Source organism: Trichosurus vulpecula, chromosome 9 (genome assembly GCF_011100635.1).
Source record: "Trichosurus vulpecula isolate mTriVul1 chromosome 9, mTriVul1.pri, whole genome shotgun sequence".
In the NCBI taxonomy this organism is placed as follows: domain Eukaryota; kingdom Metazoa; phylum Chordata; class Mammalia; order Diprotodontia; family Phalangeridae; genus Trichosurus; species Trichosurus vulpecula.
In genome coordinates this window covers 150,633,198-150,656,252 of record NC_050581.1, presented here as the reverse complement: position 1 = coordinate 150,656,252, position 23,055 = coordinate 150,633,198, and the positions used below count along the sequence as shown (strand labels likewise).

At 47.5% G+C, this 23,055-nt stretch overlaps 1 protein-coding gene across 1 annotated transcript in view; it reads left to right on the top strand.

Moving 5' to 3' along the window:
- Window positions 1–23,055, top strand: part of CAND2 (cullin associated and neddylation dissociated 2 (putative)) — a 47,844-nt gene that overhangs the window by 16,574 nt on the left and 8,215 nt on the right. Inside the window, exons 3-12 of the mRNA XM_036738125.1 lie at window positions 4,021–4,175; window positions 6,450–6,573; window positions 7,631–7,887; window positions 9,500–9,605; window positions 10,890–11,029; window positions 13,018–13,310; window positions 14,849–14,990; window positions 16,675–18,177; window positions 19,525–19,620; window positions 20,205–20,374. Coding sequence (XP_036594020.1) covers window positions 4,021–4,175; window positions 6,450–6,573; window positions 7,631–7,887; window positions 9,500–9,605; window positions 10,890–11,029; window positions 13,018–13,310; window positions 14,849–14,990; window positions 16,675–18,177; window positions 19,525–19,620; window positions 20,205–20,374 — 2,986 coding nt within the window. The remainder of the gene's footprint in view (window positions 1–4,020; window positions 4,176–6,449; window positions 6,574–7,630; window positions 7,888–9,499; window positions 9,606–10,889; window positions 11,030–13,017; window positions 13,311–14,848; window positions 14,991–16,674; window positions 18,178–19,524; window positions 19,621–20,204; window positions 20,375–23,055) is intronic.

The following is a 23,055-nucleotide window of genomic DNA, read 5'->3' as shown; positions in this document are numbered from 1 at the left end:
ACAGAATATGGCCAAGCACAAAGCCCTGGGATGCCTTCATCGGAGATCTCCCCCCAAATCAAGATTGAACCATTCGCTAATCATGGTTTCTTGGGCCCACTTTTCCAACCAGTCTCTAAATCCACCTGACTGTATCTTCATTCGACTTGTTTCTCTCTGTCTTTTCCATTATATAATGGCAAACTGCCAAAAGATGTATAGAAATCTAGGTGGACATTTACGGTCTAGAAATCGAATCAAAAAATGGAAATAATCTCAGTCTGACCCAGCTTGTTCTTGCCCAACTCATGCTGACTCATAGAGTGATTCCCGTTTCTCTAATGTTCACAGAATGTCACTTTAATAATCTGTCCTAGAATTTTGCTGGAAATCAATCAATGAACAAACATTGATTAAGTAGTTTCTATGTGCCACGCATTGTGCTAAGCACTGGGGATATGAACAAAGGCAAAAGCTTTATCCCTGCCCTCAAGGAGCTTACCTTCGAATGGGAGATACAACATGCAGACAGTTTGGTACCTACAAGATATATTTAATGCAAAAAGAATTGATCCAAGCACTAGCCTGGACTTTGAGATAACATGTGAGCATCTACAGGCCTATGGGGCCTCTCTTGCTCTCCATGGATTTTTCCTTTTCTTTTTTGTTTATTGAACATTTTTTAAAAATTAATTTTTTTTTTAATGAACAAAAAGTTGCTTTCTCCTCATGGTCTTTCGTAGGTCATTGACAGTGACTCAGTTTGGACGTTCCCATTCTTCATTACCTTGGGGTTTTGTTAGTGTGGGGCTCTAACTCACTGAGGAAAGGGGGTTGCCATCTTACTATTTCACTGATTTTGGCCTTCAGTTTCCTTTTCATCTTTTTAGTCTAAAGATCCTTTTCCTTCATAGAGAAGACAAGAGCAATAGTTGTTGAGAAGTTCTATTTTCTCTTTGTTGTCATTTTAAATTTTTTATAAATATTTAATATCAATAAAACCAAATAAACTTGCTTAGTAAATAAATATTCACATTTAAATGAGTTAATTTCTTAGGACCCTAGGTTAATAGATTAAGAGTTTGAAGGGAGGGGCAGCTAGATGGTGTAGTAGATAGAACACTGGGTTTGGAGTCAGGAGGACCTGAGTTCAAATCCAGCTTCAGACACTTACTAGCTGTATGACCCTGGGCAGGTCACTTAATCCCAGTGGCCCATCCCCACCCCACCAAAAAAAGCTTGAAGGGAGTTTCAGAGTCATGTAGACCAGTGCTGTCAAACTCATATAGAACTGGGGATGTCTAAACAATATCTTAGGATCCCTGTGAGCCTCATATTGACTTGGAAAATCACACATTAACATTGTCCATGTTCTGGTGAGTATTTATTTTGTTAAATATTTCCTAATTACATTTTAATCTGGTCCTGACCGCACAGTCTGACACTTCTGATCTAAACCAATTCCCCCATTTTAGAGATGAGGAAACTGAGTCCTGGGGAGCTGAAGTGAGTTCCTCAGGGTCGCATAGGTATTAAGGATCAGATCTCAGATTCCACTCAAGTCCTTTGACTCCCAACCTAGCTCTCAGTGTACAGGGGAGAGAGAGCTGGCTTTGGAGGATCAAATCCCGCCTGCCCCTTACTACCCATCTGATCCTGGACAAGTCACTTACCTTGTCTGGGCCTCAGTTTCCTCATCTGAAAAATATGGGGGTTGCATTGGATGGGCTTCTGAGGTCCCTGCCAGCTCTGTGACCGTATGAGAACAAAAGTGAAGGAGCCTAAAAGAATGAAGAATCCCGATAAAGACCGGAGGCTGGAAGAACTGCGAGGGGGCTTTCTGTACCAACACTTTCCTATCCTTCCCTCAAAACCCTTATCAGAACTCTGCCCTTTTACTTTGTTTCACGTTTAGTTTCAAATGGTAACAGTTGGCACTTTCACTTTCCTGGTTCTGTGTCTCTTGCTTAACGTTATTTTTTTTTTTTGAGGGGAGAAGGCAGGGCAATTGGGGTTAAGTGACTTGCCCAAGGTCACACAGCTAATAAGTGTGTCAAGTGTCTGAGGCCGTATTTGAACTCAGGTCCTCCTGATTCCAGGGCCGGTGCTCTACTCACCGTACCACCTACCTGCCCCTCCTTAGCGTTATTTTTTTAAAATCTCCCCAGATTTCTTTGTATTTCTTGTACCCATTGGCTTTAATTACATTTTTGTGTTCTGTTCCATTAATAATGTTTTACTTAATTATGTATTAATGTATTTAATTAATTAATTTTATATGATAATAAATGCTATTATAAATACATCAATATATTTTATATATGATAATAATAAAATAATTTTATGTAATAATGTAATTTATTTACTGCCCTTCCCAATCATTGGCCATTTTGGCCGTATTCAGTTTGTTGTTACTGCAGATAATATGCCATGAAAATCTTTGTATCTGGTTCAGCTGAATCAATTCTGTATTTCGGCTTGCAGCAGAAAGAGCATTTGTCCAAATACCTGAAGTCACCCATCAGTCTTCATCATACCTCCATACCCATTTGGTAATCTACTGTGGGCCCTGTTTTCATTTTTTCCATCTGGCCTACACTCATTAGTAACCATTGTTCTTCTGGGGCCTGTGATTTCATTGGGAACTCTCCATGAGAAGACTCTATTATCTCTACTATCATTAAATCTCGATACCTGCTCTGCAGCCTAGAGTCCTAAAGACTTGTTTGGAGTACTAACAGGTTAACTGTCTTTACCTGCGGTCATAGAGGCAGGATTTGAACTCAGATCTTCCTGACTTCAAGACTGGCTCTTATTTTCTATGCCATCCCTTCCTTTCACTCGTTAATAGACTCCCATAATAATATGACTTCTGCTTTTCCCCTCATGGCTCCTCACCAGGATGCCCTCCATCACGCGGCTTTTTCCCCTGGGTGTTAGATCTCTATGTAGGTTTCTGTGTTCTGGACTTTGGCTGACATTATACTCACTGGAATGCATTGCCTTCCACTCTGCCTCTGCACTACCATCTGACCTCTCTTGGTTGTGTGTCCCTCACTATAATGTGAGCTCCTTGAGAGCAAGGACTGGCTTGTGTTTCCATGCCACAGAGCTGATGGCAGAATAAGTGCTCAGTACATGCTTTTTCATTCATTCGATCCCAAGAATACTCCGCCAAACTCCAATCTGTCCCTTTTTGAGCAAGACAGACACTCCCAATACCGTATCCTAATCATGGATCCCCTCCCCCACTTCTCAGTGATATCTGTAAAATGAAATTTACATCTTCGTGTTAAGAACTCTATTAAATCTTGTTATTAATCCATTCTATAGCTATTTGTATTTCAACCTCTGAGGCCATGGTTTGTATTACCGCCCTTCTAATAAGCTGTTATTCATTAGGATCTCCATTCTTTATACTGAATATATATTTTATATTCTTTATATATACTTTATATATATACATATATATAATTTATACTTTATATTCCCCAATACTGAAGTGGCCATATGATTAAATAATAAACACTCATTGAATAGAAAGAGAAAAGAATGAAAAAAGAATGAAAGAATAAGAAGTAGAGATAAGAAGGATAGAAAAAATGTAAATAAAGCTAGTATGGTAGGGGATAGTAGACCGTGGATTCCTAGTGTTAACCCAGGGGTCACTCAGGGATACCATTCCATGATCTCTTCATTTAAGCCTTCAGTAGAATGCACACTGAGTCAGAGGAGCTGGGTTCAAATCTTATCTCTGATGCTCACTACCTGTGCGACCTTGGCAGGCAACTCACCACCTCCCTGGGCTTCAGTTTCCTCTTCTGTAAAACGAGAGGGATGAATTGGGTGGCATCCAAGGTCCTTTCTACCTTTAGGTCTCTGATCCTAAGATTCTAGCAGAATGGTAGCCCGTAGAAAGACCTCCATTATTCCCATGAGATCTGGAAATTTAGTCGGAATTCTACCTTGGGCAAATTTTGAAGCCATGGGGAGGGACTCTTGGAAGGTAAGCACACCATTTTCTCTCCTTTCTCTTGGTAGCCTGGGCCCTCTGGTGGGCAAAGTGAAGGAGTACCAGGTGGAGACCATTGTGGACACCCTCTGCACCAACATGCTGTCTGACAAGGAGCAGCTCCGGGATATTTCTGGCATGGGCCTGAAGACTGTCATCTCTGAACTCCCACCTGTATCCACAGGTACCCAACCCCATCCCCCTCTGTAGAGAGCCATAGGATTTCTGGGCCAGTGCAAGTTAATCTCCATTAGGTTCTGTATTCCTAGGAGCCTGGATTCAGAACTGGAAGAGACCTTAGAACCAACCCCCTCATTTTACAGATTGGGGAACTGAGGCACAGAGAGGCAAAGATACTTGACCAACTGGTTCACACAGCTAGTGAGTCTGAGGCAGGATTTGAACCTAGGTCTTCCTGACTCCCAAGTTACACCATACTGGCTCCATCCCTCTGCCTTCAGATAAAGGACCACACCCAAACCAGCCCAGTGGGTTGGGAGTGCCTCCTGTTTGTTCAGAATACCGCAGCTGCAACTAGGAGAATAATTCGTCTTTGAGGAAGCTAACCTCACTCCTTCCTGCTCCTTGCCCTTTTGTTATGAACTCTATATTGTTCAGTCATGTCTACCTGTCTGTGATCTCATTTGGGGTTTTCTTGGCAGAGATACTGGAGAGGTTTGCCATTTCCTTTTCCAAATGAGGAAACTGAGGCAAACAAGGTTAAGCAACTTGCCCAGGGTCACAAAGCTAGCAAGTGCGAGAGACCAGATTTTGAACTTGGGTCTTCCTGACTCCAGGTCTGGCACTCCCTCCACTGTACCGCCTAGCTATACATCAGCTCATGTGAGCCTCAAGCTATAACCCTATGAGGCAAGTGGGAGGAGAAACGATATTTGCCGGGGACAGAGGCTGGGAGTTGGTGACTTGCCCAAGGTCATGAAGCAAATCGCTGGCAGAGATAGAACGTGAGCCCAAGCCCGAAGTGCCCTTTTCAGTTCAGCTCAGTGCGAGAAGAGCAGGTCCCCACCCTCTGTGAGTGAGGAGGCTCAGTGGACCAAGGCTGGCCTTACATAAAGCATGAGACTCATATCTTTTTTTTTAACAAGTTCACCCAAAGGACTTGCCGTTGCCTTCAGAATGTTCTCCTAGGGGTTCTGGCCTTGCTTGGCCCATCCTGGAACTCCTGGCTTGGCACAACCTCCAGAAACTGGTTTATAAGCAAAACAAGGGAACCAGTCCTGTAACTTTGGACTCCAGTGCTTAGCACAGTGCTGAGCACATAGGTGCCTCATAGATGTTTCCTGACTAGCAATATTGATTCTGAACCCCTTGCTGGACGGCTTATCCTCGTTACACTCACCAGGCCCTAAATCCCTCCCTCCAAGGACAAAGGTGCCTTCCAGCTGTGGGTCAACAGTGCCTCCTTAAGTCACCCCTTCCCTAGCTCCCTCAGAGGCATGAATGCCAAGCATCTGCTGCCCGGCAGCTGGAGTAAGGATGAGACCTCATAAGGTGCTGACTCACAGTGGGGTGACCCTGGTGTGGAGACAGTCTGATGAGTTAACCTCATTGGGCCATTTACCATATGGATGTATAGATATATCTATGTATATATAGATATAGATATAGATATAGATATAGAAATACATTTACCAGAGGATGGTGAGGCAGTTCTGATTTATTGCCTGTAGCTTGTCTAGTTGGTGGATTTCTCAGTCACTGCCCTGCCCTCCTGGGAGTCACATTCTTTATTGCCTTCATAGTACACCCTGAGGTGGTACGAGTGGACAGAGAACTTGGACATGGAGTCAGGAAGCTTACACTCTAATGGGGGACAAGAACACGTATCAGAGGCAGGCAGGAAGAGTGCAATGGTGAGACCTTGGCCTTGTTATCAGAGGATCCCAGATCTCCAGCTGGAAGGGAACTTAGAGGTCACCTAGTCCAGGAACCCCCTCATTTTACAGGTGAAGAAACAGAGGCAGGTAGTAAAGCCAGGGCCTCTTTCTCTAGACCTATATTCTCCCCACTGTCCTGGCTCTTGACAGTTAGTAGCCGTGCAGCCTTGAGGAAATCACCCGCTGGCAAAGCAGGGATTTGACCTCTCGGCCTCTAAATTATGCACAATTTCCACCACCCCATACTTTCTGGTACAGCTTTACCTTATCAGCCCCAAAGCTGTAACCAGTGTTAGGATGGAGCCATGCCACTGAAACCTCAAAAGCCCAAACCGCTATTGTAACCGAGTTGGATACAGGATAGGGAGCTAAATATTGATGACTGAGGGATGGGGAGGGGGAAAGAAGCATTTATTAAGCCCCTACTACGTGCCAGGCACTGTGCTAAGTCCAGTACAGATATTATCTGGCTGTGTGTGCATGCCACCTGCTGGGATCAGTATCCCAGAAACGCAGGCCTTTTGGCACTGCCCCAGTTGTTTCTCCCCTCCGTGTTCCAGGCTCTACCATGGCAGCCAACGTGTGCAAAAAGATTACATCCCAGCTCACTGGAGCTATTGGGAAGCAAGAGGATGTGTCCGTGCAGTTGGAGGCTCTGGATATCTTATCAGACATGCTGAGTAGGTAAGAAGTCTGGGAAGAAAAGAGGCCTGAAGGTCAGGGAGTGGTCAGAGAGGGTGCATGTGAGCCCCAGATTGCATTTTTATAGGACTTTGGACTTTTCAAACTGTTTTTATATTCGTGATTTCATTTGGTGCTTACTACGTTCCTTTGTGGAAGGCAGTATAGGAAGCATCATCTTCATGTCATTGATGGGGAAACTGAAGCCCACAGAGCAGCAGTCACACAGTGAGTCAGTGGTACATCAGTGACTAGAACTCAAGGCTTTTCATTCCTAGTTGCCTTTCTTCTATCCTGCCTGGGTTTTAGGGGTTCCTCTGTCAGGCATCAGGAATGAGCTATTTTTCTGGGGCCCAGAGGGTATAGATGCCTCAGTTCTCACTGTGCGTTGAAGACTTGGATTGGCCTGGTTGGGAGGATAGAATGGGAAGGTGATAATGCCAAGCATGAGGTGCAGACTGTTCACTGAGGCAGAGAAGGTGTAGATGCCTAGGGTGCCCCCTGCCAAATGGAGCTTTAGATTGGCATGGCTAGGAGAAAAGGAGGGGGAGGGCAATGATAGGGGAGGCCCAGGCAGAATCGGAGTGGCTGAGAGATAAAACATCCTCCTTCATAGTTCCATTTATACTTCAGTGTGGATTCTACCTCTCCCTAGGACACATCTGTAGTTGGAGGGACCCACTGCGGTAAAGCTGGACCGATTCTCTGTAGGAAAGTGCTAGATAACAGGCTTCCCACTAGAATACCTTCCATCTGGAGTTAGGAGGCCGAGCCCTGGATTCTAGAATTAATTGACTAGTTCTACTCTGGACTCTCAGCTGAATCCCTTAACTTCTCTAGAACTAAAGCTTCCCATGCCCTCTCAATCTACGTCCTAGAGTCCAAGTGAGGATGAGTTAGGCCAGGTAGAGGCCAAGTGCCCTCACTGCTCAGCTGCCTCTTGTGGAATGGGGTGGGTTGTGGGCTGGGTGTTGGGGGGAGGGGGGCTAGAAGTGGGGAAATTGAACCCAGAGACTGGAGACTGACTCCTTCATCCCCCTCCCCCTTCCTTTGGCCACAGGTTGGGCGGGGCCCTCTTCTCCTTCCACTCCTCCATCCTGCACTGCCTGGTCCCACAGCTCACCAGCCCCCGCCTGGCAGTGCGCAAGCGGGCCATTGTTGCCCTTGGCCACCTGGTCATGACCTGCAGCGCCAACCTATTCTCAGAGCTCATGGAGCAGCTGTTGGCTGAGCTGGAGGGAGATGCATCCACCTCTACCACTCGTACCTACATCCAGTGTATTGGAGGCATCAGCAGGCAGGCGGGCCATCGTGTTGGTATGAGGCTTCTGGCATTTTGGGGAGAGAGGGCCAGGGAGTGGGGCTGACTGAAGAAGGGGGGCGGGTGACAGTCCTTGTTCCCAGGTGGGGAATAGAATGCCCGGAGGAGAGTCGAGGACAGACTGGACCCCAGAAAATGGGCATTTTCTAGGGTAAAGAAATAGCCGAGCCGAGCCAAGGAAGGATGTGGGCTACCATGGGCCCAAAATGTAAAGACAGGAAAAACAGCTGAGGCCTGCATGTTTTTTCCCCTTCTAATGAATAGCTCCATTTGTCCTGCAAACAAGCATTATGGAAACTGTAGCTTATTTTGTACAGAACTCCAACTTTGTGGAAAATTTCTACAGCCAAGATTTAAAACAAACAAAAACAAAATCCCTGCAAACTGTCTCAATAAAGAACTCAGATAATGGCAAATAGTCACTTGTTTCCTGGTCCTGCTGTTATAATTCGCAAAGCTGTCAAACATTGGGGAAAATACAAGGAAGAACATTTTAAAACTGTGTTGCTTAAGAGGGGAACAGCTGGTCTATTTAGGACTTAGAGCTCCTCCTAATTACCCATGATTCTAAGAAGAGATCCTAGTGCAGCTATTCCATAAGATACAGAGCTGCCAGGTCAAGTTTTCCTATACTGAGGGCTGCTTCTAAACCTTCAGACCAAAGTGCTTTCAGGTGCCTCCAGCCTCTGCGAGGGCCTGACCTAGAAGAGGAGGCTAATGAGAGATGAATGGGAAGACATGTAAGTGCCAGGGTTAAGAACAAAGGCCCAAAGGTGGAAGCCAGGTGCCAAGGATGAGAAAAGAGATTTAGGGAATGCTCCCAGAACAATGGCACCTGTCGCCCAGCGTGGTTTGGCTCACTGTGGATTCTCTGCTCTCGGGGCTGCCAAGAACACAGAGAACAACTGGAGCTTGGGGAGGGGAGAGGGAAGGATGGGGAACATTATACACCTGAGGCAGGAGTGGGGTCAGTTGGCTTCTGCCTCTTGGCTCTCTGTCCTGAAGACTGCAAACCACCTTTTAAAAAATTAATTTTTATTGATAATTTTTGTTTTTCTATCAAATGTATTTCCAACTATTTCCTTCTCCCTGCTCCTTCCAAGAGAGCCCTCCCTGATAGTAAAATATGGAGAAAGGAAAAAAGATGTCCAAAAAATTTTAACTACTTAAAAAAAAGAAATCTGATTTTATATGCCACATCCCTCACCAGTGGTCCTCCACTTACCCAAAGGATTGTGGGAGGAGATGAAGCTGCCTTCTCATGTCTTCTTGATCGATCAGTTTCATTGTTTTGTCATTCTTTGTCTCATTTGTGTAGTTATTGGAGCATATGTTGATTTATCAATCTGTTCATAAGAGTCGTTGAATCTTGCAGAACAAAGCTCCTAGCCCAGGCCTTTGTCATCACCCCGCTTGGGGATGGAGTGAAAAGGACTCGGGGTTTAGGGTCTGCCCTGAAGTGAGTCTAGACCTATTATAATGTACTCATCAAAGTCCTGGGATGGAGCAGGCCAGGCTTGGGAGGAGTCTGAAGGCTAGGCAGCCAAGGGACATGTTGTGTTGGGTGGGACTCAGCCCTGGACCCTCTCTCGTCTTTCCGTCCTGCAGGTGTCCACCTGCCAAGGATCGTCCCTTTAGTGGTGAAGTTTTGTGCTGTGGAGGATGACGAGCTCCGAGAGTATTGCTTCCAAGCCTTCGAGTCCTTTGTGAGAAGGTAGGGCTGTCTGGAATTTGAAGCCCTGATTTGATTCAGTCTCTGGCAGTCTGGGGCAGGGTGGGGAGGGGTGTTTTAGGTAGTCCTGGGCACACACACTAAAGCTGTTTCCTCCCTGCTCCACTCTGGCCTTCTGGAAACATTTTCCTTCCCTCAACTCTTCCTCTTTAAATCTGCCTTAGCTATAAATAATAAACATAAAGAAAAACAAAAGTTCATAGGACCCTAGAATTTCCATGCAGGAAGGGATCTCATTCTAATCAAACAGTCAAGTAAAAAGCATTTATTAGGCACCTACTGTGTGCTAGATCCTGGGCACACAAAGGCAAAAATGAAACAATTCCTGCCCTCACAGAGCTTGGGTCCAGCCCATTTGAATCCCTTCTATAAAACTCTAAGCTTTTTAAGGGCCAGGGCCATCTTTGTCCCTGCCTGACCTCAGGTGTACAATACAGTCTCAGTGAATGTTTTTTTAATTGAATTGACTTGGAAGCCAAGGGTCTAGTAACTAGTTGGTGGAGGAAGTGATCGAGTTTCCGCTCTCCACACATCAGACCCAAAAGGGAGATAAAGGAAGTGTGATGGGGAAGGAGTCCTGGATTGGGAGTTGAGTCCTGGGTTCAAATCAGATTCTAACTCTGCCTGGTGGGGAACACACACACACACACACACACATACATGCACACACATACATGCCTACAAATGCTTCCTTAAGGGGGCTGGTTTGTGGTGGCTAATGGGGATGATAGACCCTTTGGCAGAGAACCTCCCAATTTGGAGATTAGGAAAAGCCAAGGCCACTAAATCCCATCAACATCGACCAGGGAGAGAGGCCTGTATTTGAGGGTAGGGATTAGGGGATGGGGAGAGAAGCCTTGGAGGTCAGTTGAAGGGGAACTGCCAGGTACAGTCAGTGCTGGACTTACAGACTCATGATACATAAGACATGGAGGCATGAAGTGGGGAGTCAGGAGTTCTGGGTTCTACACCTGGATCTCTGTCACTATCTGGGTGATCTCAGACAAATTACTTCATCCCACTGGCTCCCAGTTCCCTCATCCATAAAATGAAAGACTAGAATCACATGCTATGAACTTGTCCATTAGCTAAATCTCCAGCCAAAATCTTAAGGGCCAATTCTCTCTACTTCCAAGGAAGAGATTGGGGATGGGGAGTGAGTGTGACTAAGGCCTCTGGAAAGCACTCATTGTAGGAGAGTAATCTAAACCCCTCACTTCCACTGCATATAAAATTGACCATTCCCTTTCTCCACCCAATCTGCAGGTGTCCCAAGGAGATGGGACCCTATATTCCCAGTGTGACCAACCTCTGCCTGAAGTACCTGACTCATGACCCCAACTACAACTATGACAGTGATGAGGATGAAATGATGGAGACAGAAGATGGAGAAGATGATGAACAAGGTAGCTGTGGCCATTGAGATGGGGCATGGGCATGTGGCAGGGTAGTCCTCTTGCTTCCATCAACCAAGGCCTAGACCCTCCACCAGACCAAGGCTTAGACCTTCCACCAGACCAAGGCCTAGACCCTCTGCCAGACCACAGCTTAGACCCTCTACCAGACCACAGCTTAGACCCTCCACCAGACCAAGGCCTAGACCCTCCACCAGACCAAGGCTTAGACCCTCCATCACATCAAGGCCTAGACCCTCCACCAGACCAAGGCCTAGACCCTCCGCCAGACCAGGGCCTGGACCCTCCACCAGACCAAGGCCTAGACCCTCCGCCAGACCAGGGCCTGGACCCTCCACCAGACCAAGGCCTAGACCCTCTACCAGACCAAGGCTTAGACCCTCCACCAGACCAAGGCTTAGACCCTCCACCAGACCAAGGCCTAGACCCTCCACCAGACCAAGGCCTAGACCCTCCATCACATCAAGGCCTAGACCCTCCACCAGACCAAGGCCTAGACCCTCTACCAGACCAAGGCTTAGACCCTCCACCAGACCAAGGCCTAGACTCTCCGCTGGCTCCCATCATCCTTAATAGCTAGCATTTATATAGAACGTTAAGGTTTGCAAAGTGATTTACAAATGTTATCTCATTTTACTGCTATAACAACCCCAGGAAATAGGTACTATTGTTATCTCCATATTACAGTTAAGGAAACTGAGGCAGACAGAAGTAAAGTGAGTTGCCCAGGGTCCCACAGCTAATAAGTGCCTGAGTCCTGATTTGAACTCAGATCTTCCTGATTCCAGGCCCAATGCTCCATCTCCTAGTACCACCTCACTTCATTAAAGATAATATGTTTTGTTTTAGATATGATGTGAGATGAGTCCGCTAATTAATCTCTGCGTTCAGGACCCTGGCTTCCCCTCTAAAGTCCAGAGGCCTCTTTGTGACCTTCACCTCTTCCCCCGCTCCCAAACTATCTAGTGCCATGCCCATCTTTGCCCATGCTCTGAAATGTGCCCCCTGTCCCTGCTGTCCCTAAGTCCTCTGTCTCATGTCCCAATCCCCTCCTGCAGGAGGCCGGGTGAAGTGTGTGGCAGAGGTAGAAGGAGTAAAACCAAGGGTGGGACTGATGGACAGCCAGGCGGCCACGTCCTGGGGATGGGATTCAGTGTTATCTGGACGGAACCAGTAGTGTCTGATTTGTCACTGTGCTTTACCCAGAAACCCAGCCTGTTTGGGCTGTTCTCCTATGTTTTACACACTCAGGATGCCCACCCACTGGGCATTACAGCCTTATCTTGCTCCCCAACACCAACATCTCGGAGCTGATTTCCCATTTCCTGGTTACTATTTCCAAGACTCAGCATAGCATAGTGTTTAGAGTATTGGAGTCAGAAAGACCTGTATTCAAGTCCTGCCTCTGACTCCTACTAGCTGTGTGACTCTGGACAAGTTAACTAAGCTCTCTGATCCTCAGTTTCCTCATCTGTAGAATGGGAACACCTGTCTCATGGACCTGTGGGGTTTTTTTTTGTTAACAGTAAATTTAGGCATAGAAATAGCTGTCTAGTAAGTGAGGAAACTGAGACCCAGAGAGGTCAAGCAATTTACCCAAGCGCCTCCCCATACAGGCAGGTCGGGACAGAGGCGGGATTGAACCAGGTTCTCTGACTTGGAAGCCAGTGCCTCAGGACATGGGTGCTGGGAGGCTCAAATGGAATAATGTCCACAAGGAATTTTAAACTTTTAAAGCTCTGTGTACATGGCAGCTATTATTAATTAGTGATATCATTAATAACCATTCCTTATCATTATTGTTACAATATATTATGTTAATATAGTCATTGATAATAACAAAATAATGGATGGGTAATAATCACAGGAGCTACCCTCCCCCCCCCTCCTCCTCACTCCTACTGCTTCTATGTGGGTGTCTCCCAGTTTAACATCAGATGTCAGTCGCGTGAAACCCCCTGTGATTCTGCCATCCCCAGAAAGTGACGACGAGTACAGTGACGACGATGACATGAGTTGGAAGGTCCGAAGGGCTGCGGCCAAGTGCGTGGCCGCCATCATTAGCACCAGGCATGACTTGCTGCAGGACTTCTACCAGGTCCTCTCGCCGGTGCTCATCAGCAGGTTCAAGGAACGGGAGGAGAACGTCAAAGCTGACATCTTTGGGGCCTACATCTCGCTGCTGAGACAGACGCATCCCGGGCAAAGCTGGCTCCGAACGTCGGAAGTGGCTGGCAAGGAGAACGTGCCCCTCACCATGCTGCAGAATCAGGTGGGGAAGCAGGGATCGGGGGTGGGGAGTCTTTGGTGGAGGGACCTCAGGATCGTGGTGCTCTTTTGGGGATCCCCCATGAGTGGGGCACTGATAAGGGGGAGAGAGGTAGGCAAAGTGGGGACCCCAGGTGGGGAGTCTTTGCCGGAGGGACCTCAGGACCATGGTGCTCTTCTGGGGCTCCCCCATGAGTGGGGCACTCATCACAGAGAGGGAGATGGGCATAATGGGGGTCCCGGGCGGGGGGGTCTTTGCTGGAGGGACCTCAGGATCGTGGTGCTCTTCTGAGGATCCCCCTGTGAGTGGGGCAGTGATCAGGGGGAGGAAGGTGGGCACACCGGGGATCTTGGGGCCAGGAAGGATTGGTCCAGTCCCAGTAACTGTCACTTCCAGCTGCACATCCCTCTCCATTGTCCTTTAGGCTCATAGAGGTTCTTACCTTCCCTTGTTCCCCACCCCTCCACCCCCTGCAGGAACTTCCCTAGTAGATGATCAGTTAGTTCCCTCTTCTTTTGGAGGCTCCTGGGAAGAATATTGTCTTCAGAGTCAGAAAACCCATATTCAAATCCTGCTTCTGTCCCTCACCGTCTGTGTGAGCATGGGTTCTTTCCTCTCTCAGCTTCAGTTTCCTCGTCTTTAAAATACGGGGGTTAGACCTGGTGGTCTCTTAAGATTCCCTTCCATATGACTCTATGAGCTGTGCAGAGAAAGAGAGGCTAGTAGGGCCTTCCTCCCTCAGTTCTGTAATCTTTGATTTAATATTAAATTAATGGGCAGCTAGGTGGTGTGGTGATAAAGCACTGGGCCTGGAGTCAGGAAGACTGGAGTTTAAATCTGGTCTCAGAAACTTACTAGCTGTGTGACCCTGGGTAAGTCACTTAACTCTGTTTGCCTCAGTTTCCTCATCTGTAAAATGAGCTGGAAAAGGAAATGGCAAAACCAGTCTAGTGTCTTTGCCAAGAAAACCCCAAATGGGGTCACAAGGAGTCAGACATGACTGAAACGACCAGACAACAAATTAATAATTTGATTATTATTAAATTTAAGTTAAATTTAAAAATTTACAATTCTCCCTGAAATCTGGGAATTCTCAATTCCCAGCTGCCGTATGGTCCCAGAGGACTTTGATAAGTAGAGATGGTGTCATGTGAACCTTCTTCATTCTTCCATCACTGGCTGAATCCATAGCATTCCTGAGGGTGGAATAGGATGAGAAGTGCATTTGGGCTCCAGGAGGACTGGCTACCTGGGCAAATCATTTCTCTTTTCTGGGCCTTTGTTTCTCTACCATCAGTGAAATGAGGAAATTGGACTAGAAGATCACTAGGGTCCCTTGTAGCACCAGATCTATGATCCTGGAATCAGGGATAGAAGGACCGGGGCTGCCCCAGGCTCAGCCAACTCCAGATCAGGAGCCCCTTTGTGAGCCTAAAGGACATTTGAGACAGATAAGGAGCTTCACGGTAGAACCTCAGTTCTTGGGCGCAGGGAGGGAGAGAGGCTCCTGCTGGTCACTGAGCGCTTCAGACATCCCACAGGTGCCCCATATTGTCAAGGCTCTCCAGAGACAACTCAAGGACCGGAGTATCAAGTCCCGCCAAGGCTGCTTTAGCGTTCTCACAGAACTAGCTGGAGTCTTGCCGGGGAGCCTGTCCGAGCACATTCCTGCTTTGGTGCCAGGTAACCTGGGCTGGGGGTAGAGGGCAGTGTTGGGACTGGGGGTAGCATCCTCCTTGTGAGGAGCCGGGCAAACCTCCTAAACAGACACAGATCCACCTCTCACCACACCAGTCCTGGTGAGGGTCACTTCTATCAGGGTGGTACTTTGGAAAGAGCTTGGGCATGGAGGCCAGAGACCCAGAATCAAATCCTAGCTTTGTGATCTTGGCCCCTCTGGGCCTCAGTTTCCTCATCTGTAAAATAAAAGTCTTGCACTAGCCCAGGGGTAAGCAAACTTTGGCCCAAAGGCCACCTCCAGCCCACTGCCTGTCTATATAAAAATGTAGAAAGCATTCTTGGCTTATGGGGCCAAGCAAAACTAGGTGGTGGATGAGATTTGGCCCGTGGGCTATAGTTTGCTGACCCCTAAACTAGGTCTTTCCCAGCTCTAAATCTGTGGTCCTGTGATCACCTTAACTACACTATGGCCCCATCTCACCCCTAGTCTGGCTATAAACTGGCACCTCCGCCTCCCACCACCATCCTTTATTTTGATAATCCTGGTCATTGTGCAGACCCTCCTCCTCTTCCTAGATGCGCTGGCTCTGGAAGCTGTAACTACACTGGAGCATTTGGTCCTTTCCTCCCTAGGGAACTGCCTGAATCTTACCCAGAACCTCTCCCTATCTCTGTTACTATACTCCATGTGTCCTCCCTCTCCAACTCACCCACTTACTGAAGAAGAGAGTGAAGTACCAGACCCTGGGTGTTTCTGAAGCAGCAGAGGATGCTTTCTGTGCTTGGTCTGCGATCCACGCTTCTTGTTTTATGCTGCATTAGCCTCTTGGAGAGGAGGGGAATGACCCATCCAGGAAGGGTAGCGGTATGACCCATCCAAGGGTCTCCAGTAGCCTCTCTGGTCCCTGGATGACTGACCTTTGGCTCAGCAATAGAGCAACCGATGACAGTTTCCACTGGAGGGCCTGGTCTTCTTTCGTTTGCCCAGGCAACACGTAGTTTATTGGGCACGCCATGTGCAAAGCCTCGCACTAGGAGCCTCAGAGATGCAAAGAGCAATAAAGAAACCTAACTCTCAGTCCTTTGTAGATTTTAGTATTGCTACCAGTCAGGAACCTCAGGAGAAGAAGGAAGGCATCTTTTCTATACTTGGAGAAAGAAGGAAGGCGTCTTCTGTATACTTTTTGTCCTGTAATTTTTGAGACCCCCATTAATACTAGAAAGCTGTATTAGGAGTCAAGAAAGCTGAGTTCAAATCAAGTCTCTAACCTGCTCCAGGCCTGTTTCCTCAATGGTAAAATGAGATTAGGCCTATAAGGTCCATTTCAGCTCAAACCCATGATATTTTGCAATCAGATTCTTCCCCAGGTTTCTGGCTATGGATCACAAGGAGGCTTGGGTGAAAGTATAGTTGGCATAGTGTTTTACCTGTATTGTTGAGACACTTCAAAGCACCCACCCTGTGATTTCTGTGTAAACAAGACAATCCATGTGCATCGATTAATTCCCTAGATATACTGTGGATGGTGTTGAGGCAAGGATTGCATGAACTAGACATTCTGCAATAGGAAATGGGTGGTGGAGGCTTGGTGGTGCTGAGTTGCAGAGATTCTCCTTAAAGAATCTGGTTCTTCTGGTAATGTTGTTTCTGTTTTCTCCACCCCCCCCCCATACCTTTTGGCTGTAGGCATTATCTTCTCCTTGACAGACAAGGCCAGCTCTTCTAACATGCGGATTGATACTTTGGCCTTCCTGCATGTCCTCCTGTGTACCCACCCTCCTGAGGCCTTCCATGCCCACCTGCCAGTCCTGCTGCCCCCAGTGGTGGCTTGTGTGTCTGACCCATTCTACAAGATAACCTCAGAGGCTTTGCTGGTGACTCAGCAGTTGGTGAAGGTCCTCCGGCCCCTGGACCAGCCCTCAGCCTTGGACCCCCAACCCTACGTCAAGGAGATATTCACTGCCACCCTCATGAGGCTGAAGGCAGCTGACCTGGACCAGGAGGTGAAGGAACGAGCCATTGCCTGCATGGGCCACATCATGGCCCACCTGAGAGACTGGTTGGGGAACGAGATGAAGACCACCCTGCTCATTTTCCTGGAGCGGCTAAAGAATGAGATCACCCGGCTGCCCACGGTCAAGGCACTGGTTCTGGTGGCGGGATCCCCACTCCGGGTTGACCTGCAGCCCATTATCGATGACATTTTTCCCATCTTGGCTTCCTTCCTGCGGAAGAACCAGCGGGCCCTGAAGCTGGCTACCCTGGCAGCCCTCGAAGTCCTAGTACGGAATTACAGGACCGCCATCCCTCCACCCGTAATCGAGGCAGTACTGGGAGAGATTCCCCCGCTCATCGGGGAGAGTGACATGCACGTGGCCCAGATGGCTGTGGGCTTCCTCACCTCCCTGGCCCAGGCTCACCCTTCCTCACTCTCCAAGACCAGCGGCCCCATCCTCTCTGAAGTCCTGCAGCTGGTATACTCACCGCTGCTGCAGGCTGGAGCACTGACCGCCATCGCGGGTTTCTTCCAGGCCCTCATGGGCACACGCTCCCCGCGCCTGAGCTACTGTGAGCTGAAGAAACAGCTCACAAGCCCCATCTACAACGCAGTTCCGAACTCACCTCCCCTCCACAAACAGGCACACCACTCAGTGGCCAAGTGCTTGGCTGCCTTGGTAGTTGCCTATCCCCAGGAGGCAGCAAATACTGTGGGCCAGTTCACCCGAGATGCCCAATCCCCCCGCTCCAGCCCAGGCGTCAAGGTCCTGTCTTTCCTGGCACTGGCCGAGATGGGCCACGTGGTGGCTGGGATGGGGTCCCAGCGAGAGTTGAAAACAGTTCTGCTGGAGGCTTTTTCATCGCCGAGTGAGGAGGTGAGGTCAGCAGCCTCCTACACGCTGGGTTGCGTGGGTGCCCGGAACCTTCCTGAATACCTGCCCTTCCTGCTTGGGGAGATTGGTACCCAGCCCAAGAGGCAGTATTTGCTGCTGCACTCTCTGAAGGAGACCATCGGTGCAGCCCCAGCGGAAGGCCTCAAGCCCTATGTGGATGACATCTGGGCCCTGCTCTTCAGGCACTGTGAGTGCACAGAGGAAGGCACCCGCAACGTGGTGGCCGAGTGCCTGGGGAAGCTGGCCCTGGTGAACCCCTCCCAGCTGTTGCCCCAGCTACAGAAGCAGCTCCTCGCAGGTAAAAATGGAGGGAGGTGCTGGGGAATTGGCTCCCCGGGTGGGATCAGAGGGACCCAGAATGACGTGGAGCACCTGCAAATTGCTTCCTCCCCAAAGTGCCCATTGGTCTTCTCATCCAGGAAAGAAGAAAGGGAGAAAGCAAGTCAGCTCTGTTATCCAGAGCTGGGGGTCTCTTATTTTAAAGGCCTATGCTGGTTTCATTCCAGTCCACTTGGAAAAAAAAAATTTAGCAAAACCAAGCAGCACAAAGACTGTCCCTAACAATGTATGCAATATTCCATACCCATGGCCCCCCACCTTTGCAGAGACCACTGCCCACTTTAGATGGGGCAGCCTACAGAATTCAGCCGCATTTCGACAACGTCACTTAACGTCTGTCTCCTCAGCTTCCTCAGCTGTCAAGTGAGAATCAAATATCACTTACCTCCCAGGGTGGTTGTGAAGATCAGATGAGGTAATGTGGGAAAGCTTTTTGCAGACTTCCCAGCACTATATAAGTGCTGCTTACTATGGTTAATAATCTTCTTATTTCTCTAGCGCCCTGTGATTGCCAGATCCCTCCCTTCTCAGTAGTCCTGTGGTGTAGATAATGCAATTATCTTTGTCCCCCAAAATATGACTGTTCTTTGGCTCTAGACCTGTGGTTTCCTCATGAGTATAGGGAACTCCACTGCTGTTGAAAGATCTGTGACTCCTGTCTTGGAGAATCACCCGGAGCCCTGGGAGGTGGTGATTTGCCCACGATCACACAGCCAACATATGGTAGGGACAGGACACGAACCCAGGGCTTCCTCACTGCAAGGCCAGCCCTCTGTTGTTACCTGGCTCCCTCTCTCGTTTCTCCACCAGGTAATAGAGGCTTAGGAAGGCAGTGCCTTGTCCCTGGGTCTTGAAGCTGGCTGGTTTTAGAGCCAGAATGCTCTTTATCTCAGAGCACACTGCAAAAATAATCCTAGGAAAGAGACCACATTTCACACCCCTCTCCAAAACAGAAGTGGGCTGGAATGTCTGTTATGTATCATCCCTCTTGTTCCCATTCCTCAGAGTGGATAATTGAGAGCTGGCAGTAAGTAGGGTTCTTTCCCATGCACTCTCCCCAAACATCAAGAACAGAAGAAGGTGGGCCTGCCCCAGCAGTAATAAGAGGTTTCAGATCTGAAGGTGCGCCAGGGCCAGGAGTGAAGTGTTGACATCACTTTCCCTTGGAGATGGGAGGAGGGAGACTGGGCTTCCCCTGGAGGCACAGGGAACCTGGGAGGGCCCAGCCCCATCCATGATGCCATAACTGTTATTTTGAGTTGGTCCCTGTTCCCCTTGGGTCATGCTTTCTTCTGGGTCCCGCCAGGTTCACCACATGCACGTAGCACTGTTGTCACCGCCATTAAATTCACTATCTCGGACCAGCCCCAGCCTGTCGACGTCCTCCTGAAGGACTGCATCGGTGAGTCCAGAGCCTGGCTTGGTTACCTGGCAAGACTTTTACCATCAAGAACAAAAGCAGAGAGAGGGCAGAGCCTCTCTGGCAATGATTAAAGTCACAAATCCCAAGGGGCCCCATGCCGGCACAGGCTGCAGAATGAAGTGTTTGTATCACCTTCCCTGTGGAGGAGGGGGATCTTCTCAGCGTTTGCTCCCTCCTCAAATTATTAGACCTGTTCTTACCTGTCCCTTCCAATCCCATTGGACTCTGAGGTTCTCGAGGGCAGAGGCTGTTTTCTGCCTTTCTTTGTGTCCTCAGCGTTTAGCACGGTGCCAGGTACACAGCAGGAGCTTAATAAATGCCTACTGACTTGATTTGACTATATCTATGAGCCTGTGAATACAACTCTTATACACTACTTAGGTGTACAGTACCCGGATAATTGAGGCACAGTTGGAGAACTTAGATTTCTATTGTTTTTACTTAAAAGCTATGGCTGCCCCCCTCACTCATGTGTGTGTGTGTGTGTGTGTGTGTGTGTGTGTGTGTGTGTGTGTGTGTGTTGTTTATTTTCTTCTTCTTACCCTCTCCCTCCCACCCTTCAGGAGATTTCTTAAAGACCCTTCAGGACTCAGACCTAAATGTTCGAAGGGTGGCTCTGGCCTTATTCAACTCTGCTGCTCACAACAAGCCCTCCCTCATCCGAGACTTTCTGGATAGCACGCTTCCCCATTTGTACACTGAGACCAAGGTCCGAAAGGAGCTCATCCGAGAGGTAAGTGGGCACTGGGGTGGCAGGCTTGGGCCTGGAGATGGGCAGCAGGGTGAGGACGGGGCAGGTGACATGGAGGAAGGTACTGGCCATCCTGCTTCCTCACCAGCTGGGCGAGTAAGAATAATTGCAAGGTTAATTTACTGCTAAATACCACTCCAGCTTCTAACAACTTCTCTCTGAGAGAAGGCAAGGTGGCATACTGAGTAAGAGCGCTGATTTTAGAATTCAGAAGATCTGGGTTCAAAGCCATCCTCAGACACTTAATAGCTGCGTGACCTCGAGCTGGTCATTAAACCTCTTTAGCCTTAGTTTTTTCATCTGTGAAATGGGCCTGATAATAGCACCTACCTCCCAAGGGTTGTTGTGAGGATTAAATGAGATAGTATTTGTAAAGTGCCATGTAAAGGCTGCTAGCTGCTGCTCACCTCTATGGTAGAAACCCCAAGAGATCTCTAGATGTGTCTGGTCCAATCACAGCTGGAGTACTTTGTTCACTTTTATATGTCATATTTCAAGGACATTGACAAGCTTGGGTGTGTCCAGGAGAGGAAGAGGAGAATGATGGGGAGGACCAGAGGCAATGGTGTTAGTTGATCATTAGGTAAAGAAATCAAGTGTATTTCTTTCAGAAAAGAGAAAATTTAGGAGTCAGTAAACACTTATTAAATGCCAACTGTGTGCCAGGTACTGTGCTAAGCACTGGAGATACAAAGAAAAGGGGGAAGCTGAGAGCAGATCTTCAAGTATTTAAAGGGCTCTCAAGTTGCAGTGGGATCATGCTTGTTTGGCTGGGACCTTGAAGAGGAGCCTTGGGTGGAAGAGTTGTGGAAAAGATGATTTCAGTTCAGACATGAGGAAGAAGTTTCCTGACAACAACAGCCAGCCCCCAAATAAAATTGGATGCCTTGAAAGGTAGTGAGTTCAGGGGACAGAGCCAAGATGGTGGAGTAGAGGCAGCAACCCAGTTGAATTCTCTCATTATTCCCCTCAAAACGACTTTAAAATAACACCTCAAATCAAACTCTGGAGCAGCAGAGCCAGCAAAAGGTCACAGTGAGACAGTTTTTCCAGCCTTACAAAAATTGGTAGTTTGGAAGGCAAGGTCTGTGATATTGGGGTGGGGTCAGCCTGGAGCAAATGCAACGTTAGTAACAGTGGTGGCCTTTGGAGGCAAGCAGTAGCAGCTCTGGGAGCTCCAGGGCAGAGAAGGACCCTGCAGTGGGGCAGGGGCCCTTCTTGGGTAAAAACCAGAGAGAACAGTGACCACACCTCTCCCCTGTATCACACTACCTTGGAAGCATTGAAAACTTGCAGACCCCCAGAACTGTCTGTGAAATCAGCAGTTCAGAAAACCCTGGAGCTTGGGACAGTACCTGCCCATCCCCAGGTAAACAGAACCCGCTTTAACATGAAGTTAAAAATCAAGAAATAGGCTGGCAAAATGAGCAAACAACAACAAAAGAACCTGACCATAGCAAAGTTGTTATGGTGACAAGGAAGATCAAGACACAAATTTAGAAGAAGACAATGATGTGGAAAGAGTTACAAACAAAGCCTTAAAGGTGGGGGTGGGGGGGACCTGTAAATTGGACATAATCTCAGTTAGAATTCCTGGGAGAGCTAGAAGAGGAACCAAAAAAAAAATTATGTTAAAAATCAGAGTTGTAGAAGAAAAATTGGTAAAAGTAATGAGAACAATACAAGAAAATTACGAAAAGAGAATTAACAGTTTGGTTAAAAAAGGCACAAAAAATAACTGAAGAAAATAACACTTTAAAAAACAGAATTGGCCTAATGATGGCACAAAAATTCACTGATGAAAATAACAATTTAAAAAGCAGAATTGGCCAAATGGAAAAAAGGTACAAAAACTCACTGAAGAAATAATCCTTAAAAATTAGAATTGGGCAGATGGAAGATAATGACTCTGTGAGACATCAAGAAACAATAAAACAAAGTTGTCAAAAGAATGAAGAAATAGAACATGTGAAATATCTCATCAGAAAAACAACTGACCTTGAAAATAGATTGAGGAGAGATAATTTATAAATTCTTGGACTACCTGAAATCTATGATCAAAAAAAGAGCCTAGATACCATATTTCAAAAGAGTATAAAGGAAAACTTTTTCTATCCTAGAACTAGAGGGTAAAATAGAAATTGAAAGAATCTACTGATCACCTCCTGAAAGAGATCTGAAAGTAAAAACTCTCAGGAATATTATAGCTAAATTCCAAAGCTCCAAGGGTAAGGAGAAAATTTGCAAGTACCCAGAAAGAAACCATTCAAATATTGTGGAGCCACAGTCAGGATCACATAAAATGTAGCAATTTCCACATTAAAGGAGTGGAAGGCTTGGAATATTCCACAAGGCAAAGGAGCTAGGGTTACAACAAAGAACCACTTATCCAGCACAACTGATTGAGTATAATCCTGCAGGGGGGATAGTGGATATTTAATGAAATTGGGGACTTTCAGGCTTCCCTGATGAAAAAATCAGAATTGAAGAGAAAACTTGACATTGAAATACATTCACTAGAAGCATAAAAGGGAAACCTGAAAGAGAAATCATAAGGAACTTAATAAGGTTAAACATTCCTATCTGGGAAGATGAGACATGTAACTCCCAAGAACTTTATCATTATTAGGGCAGTTAGAAAGCCATCTACATAGACAGAGGGC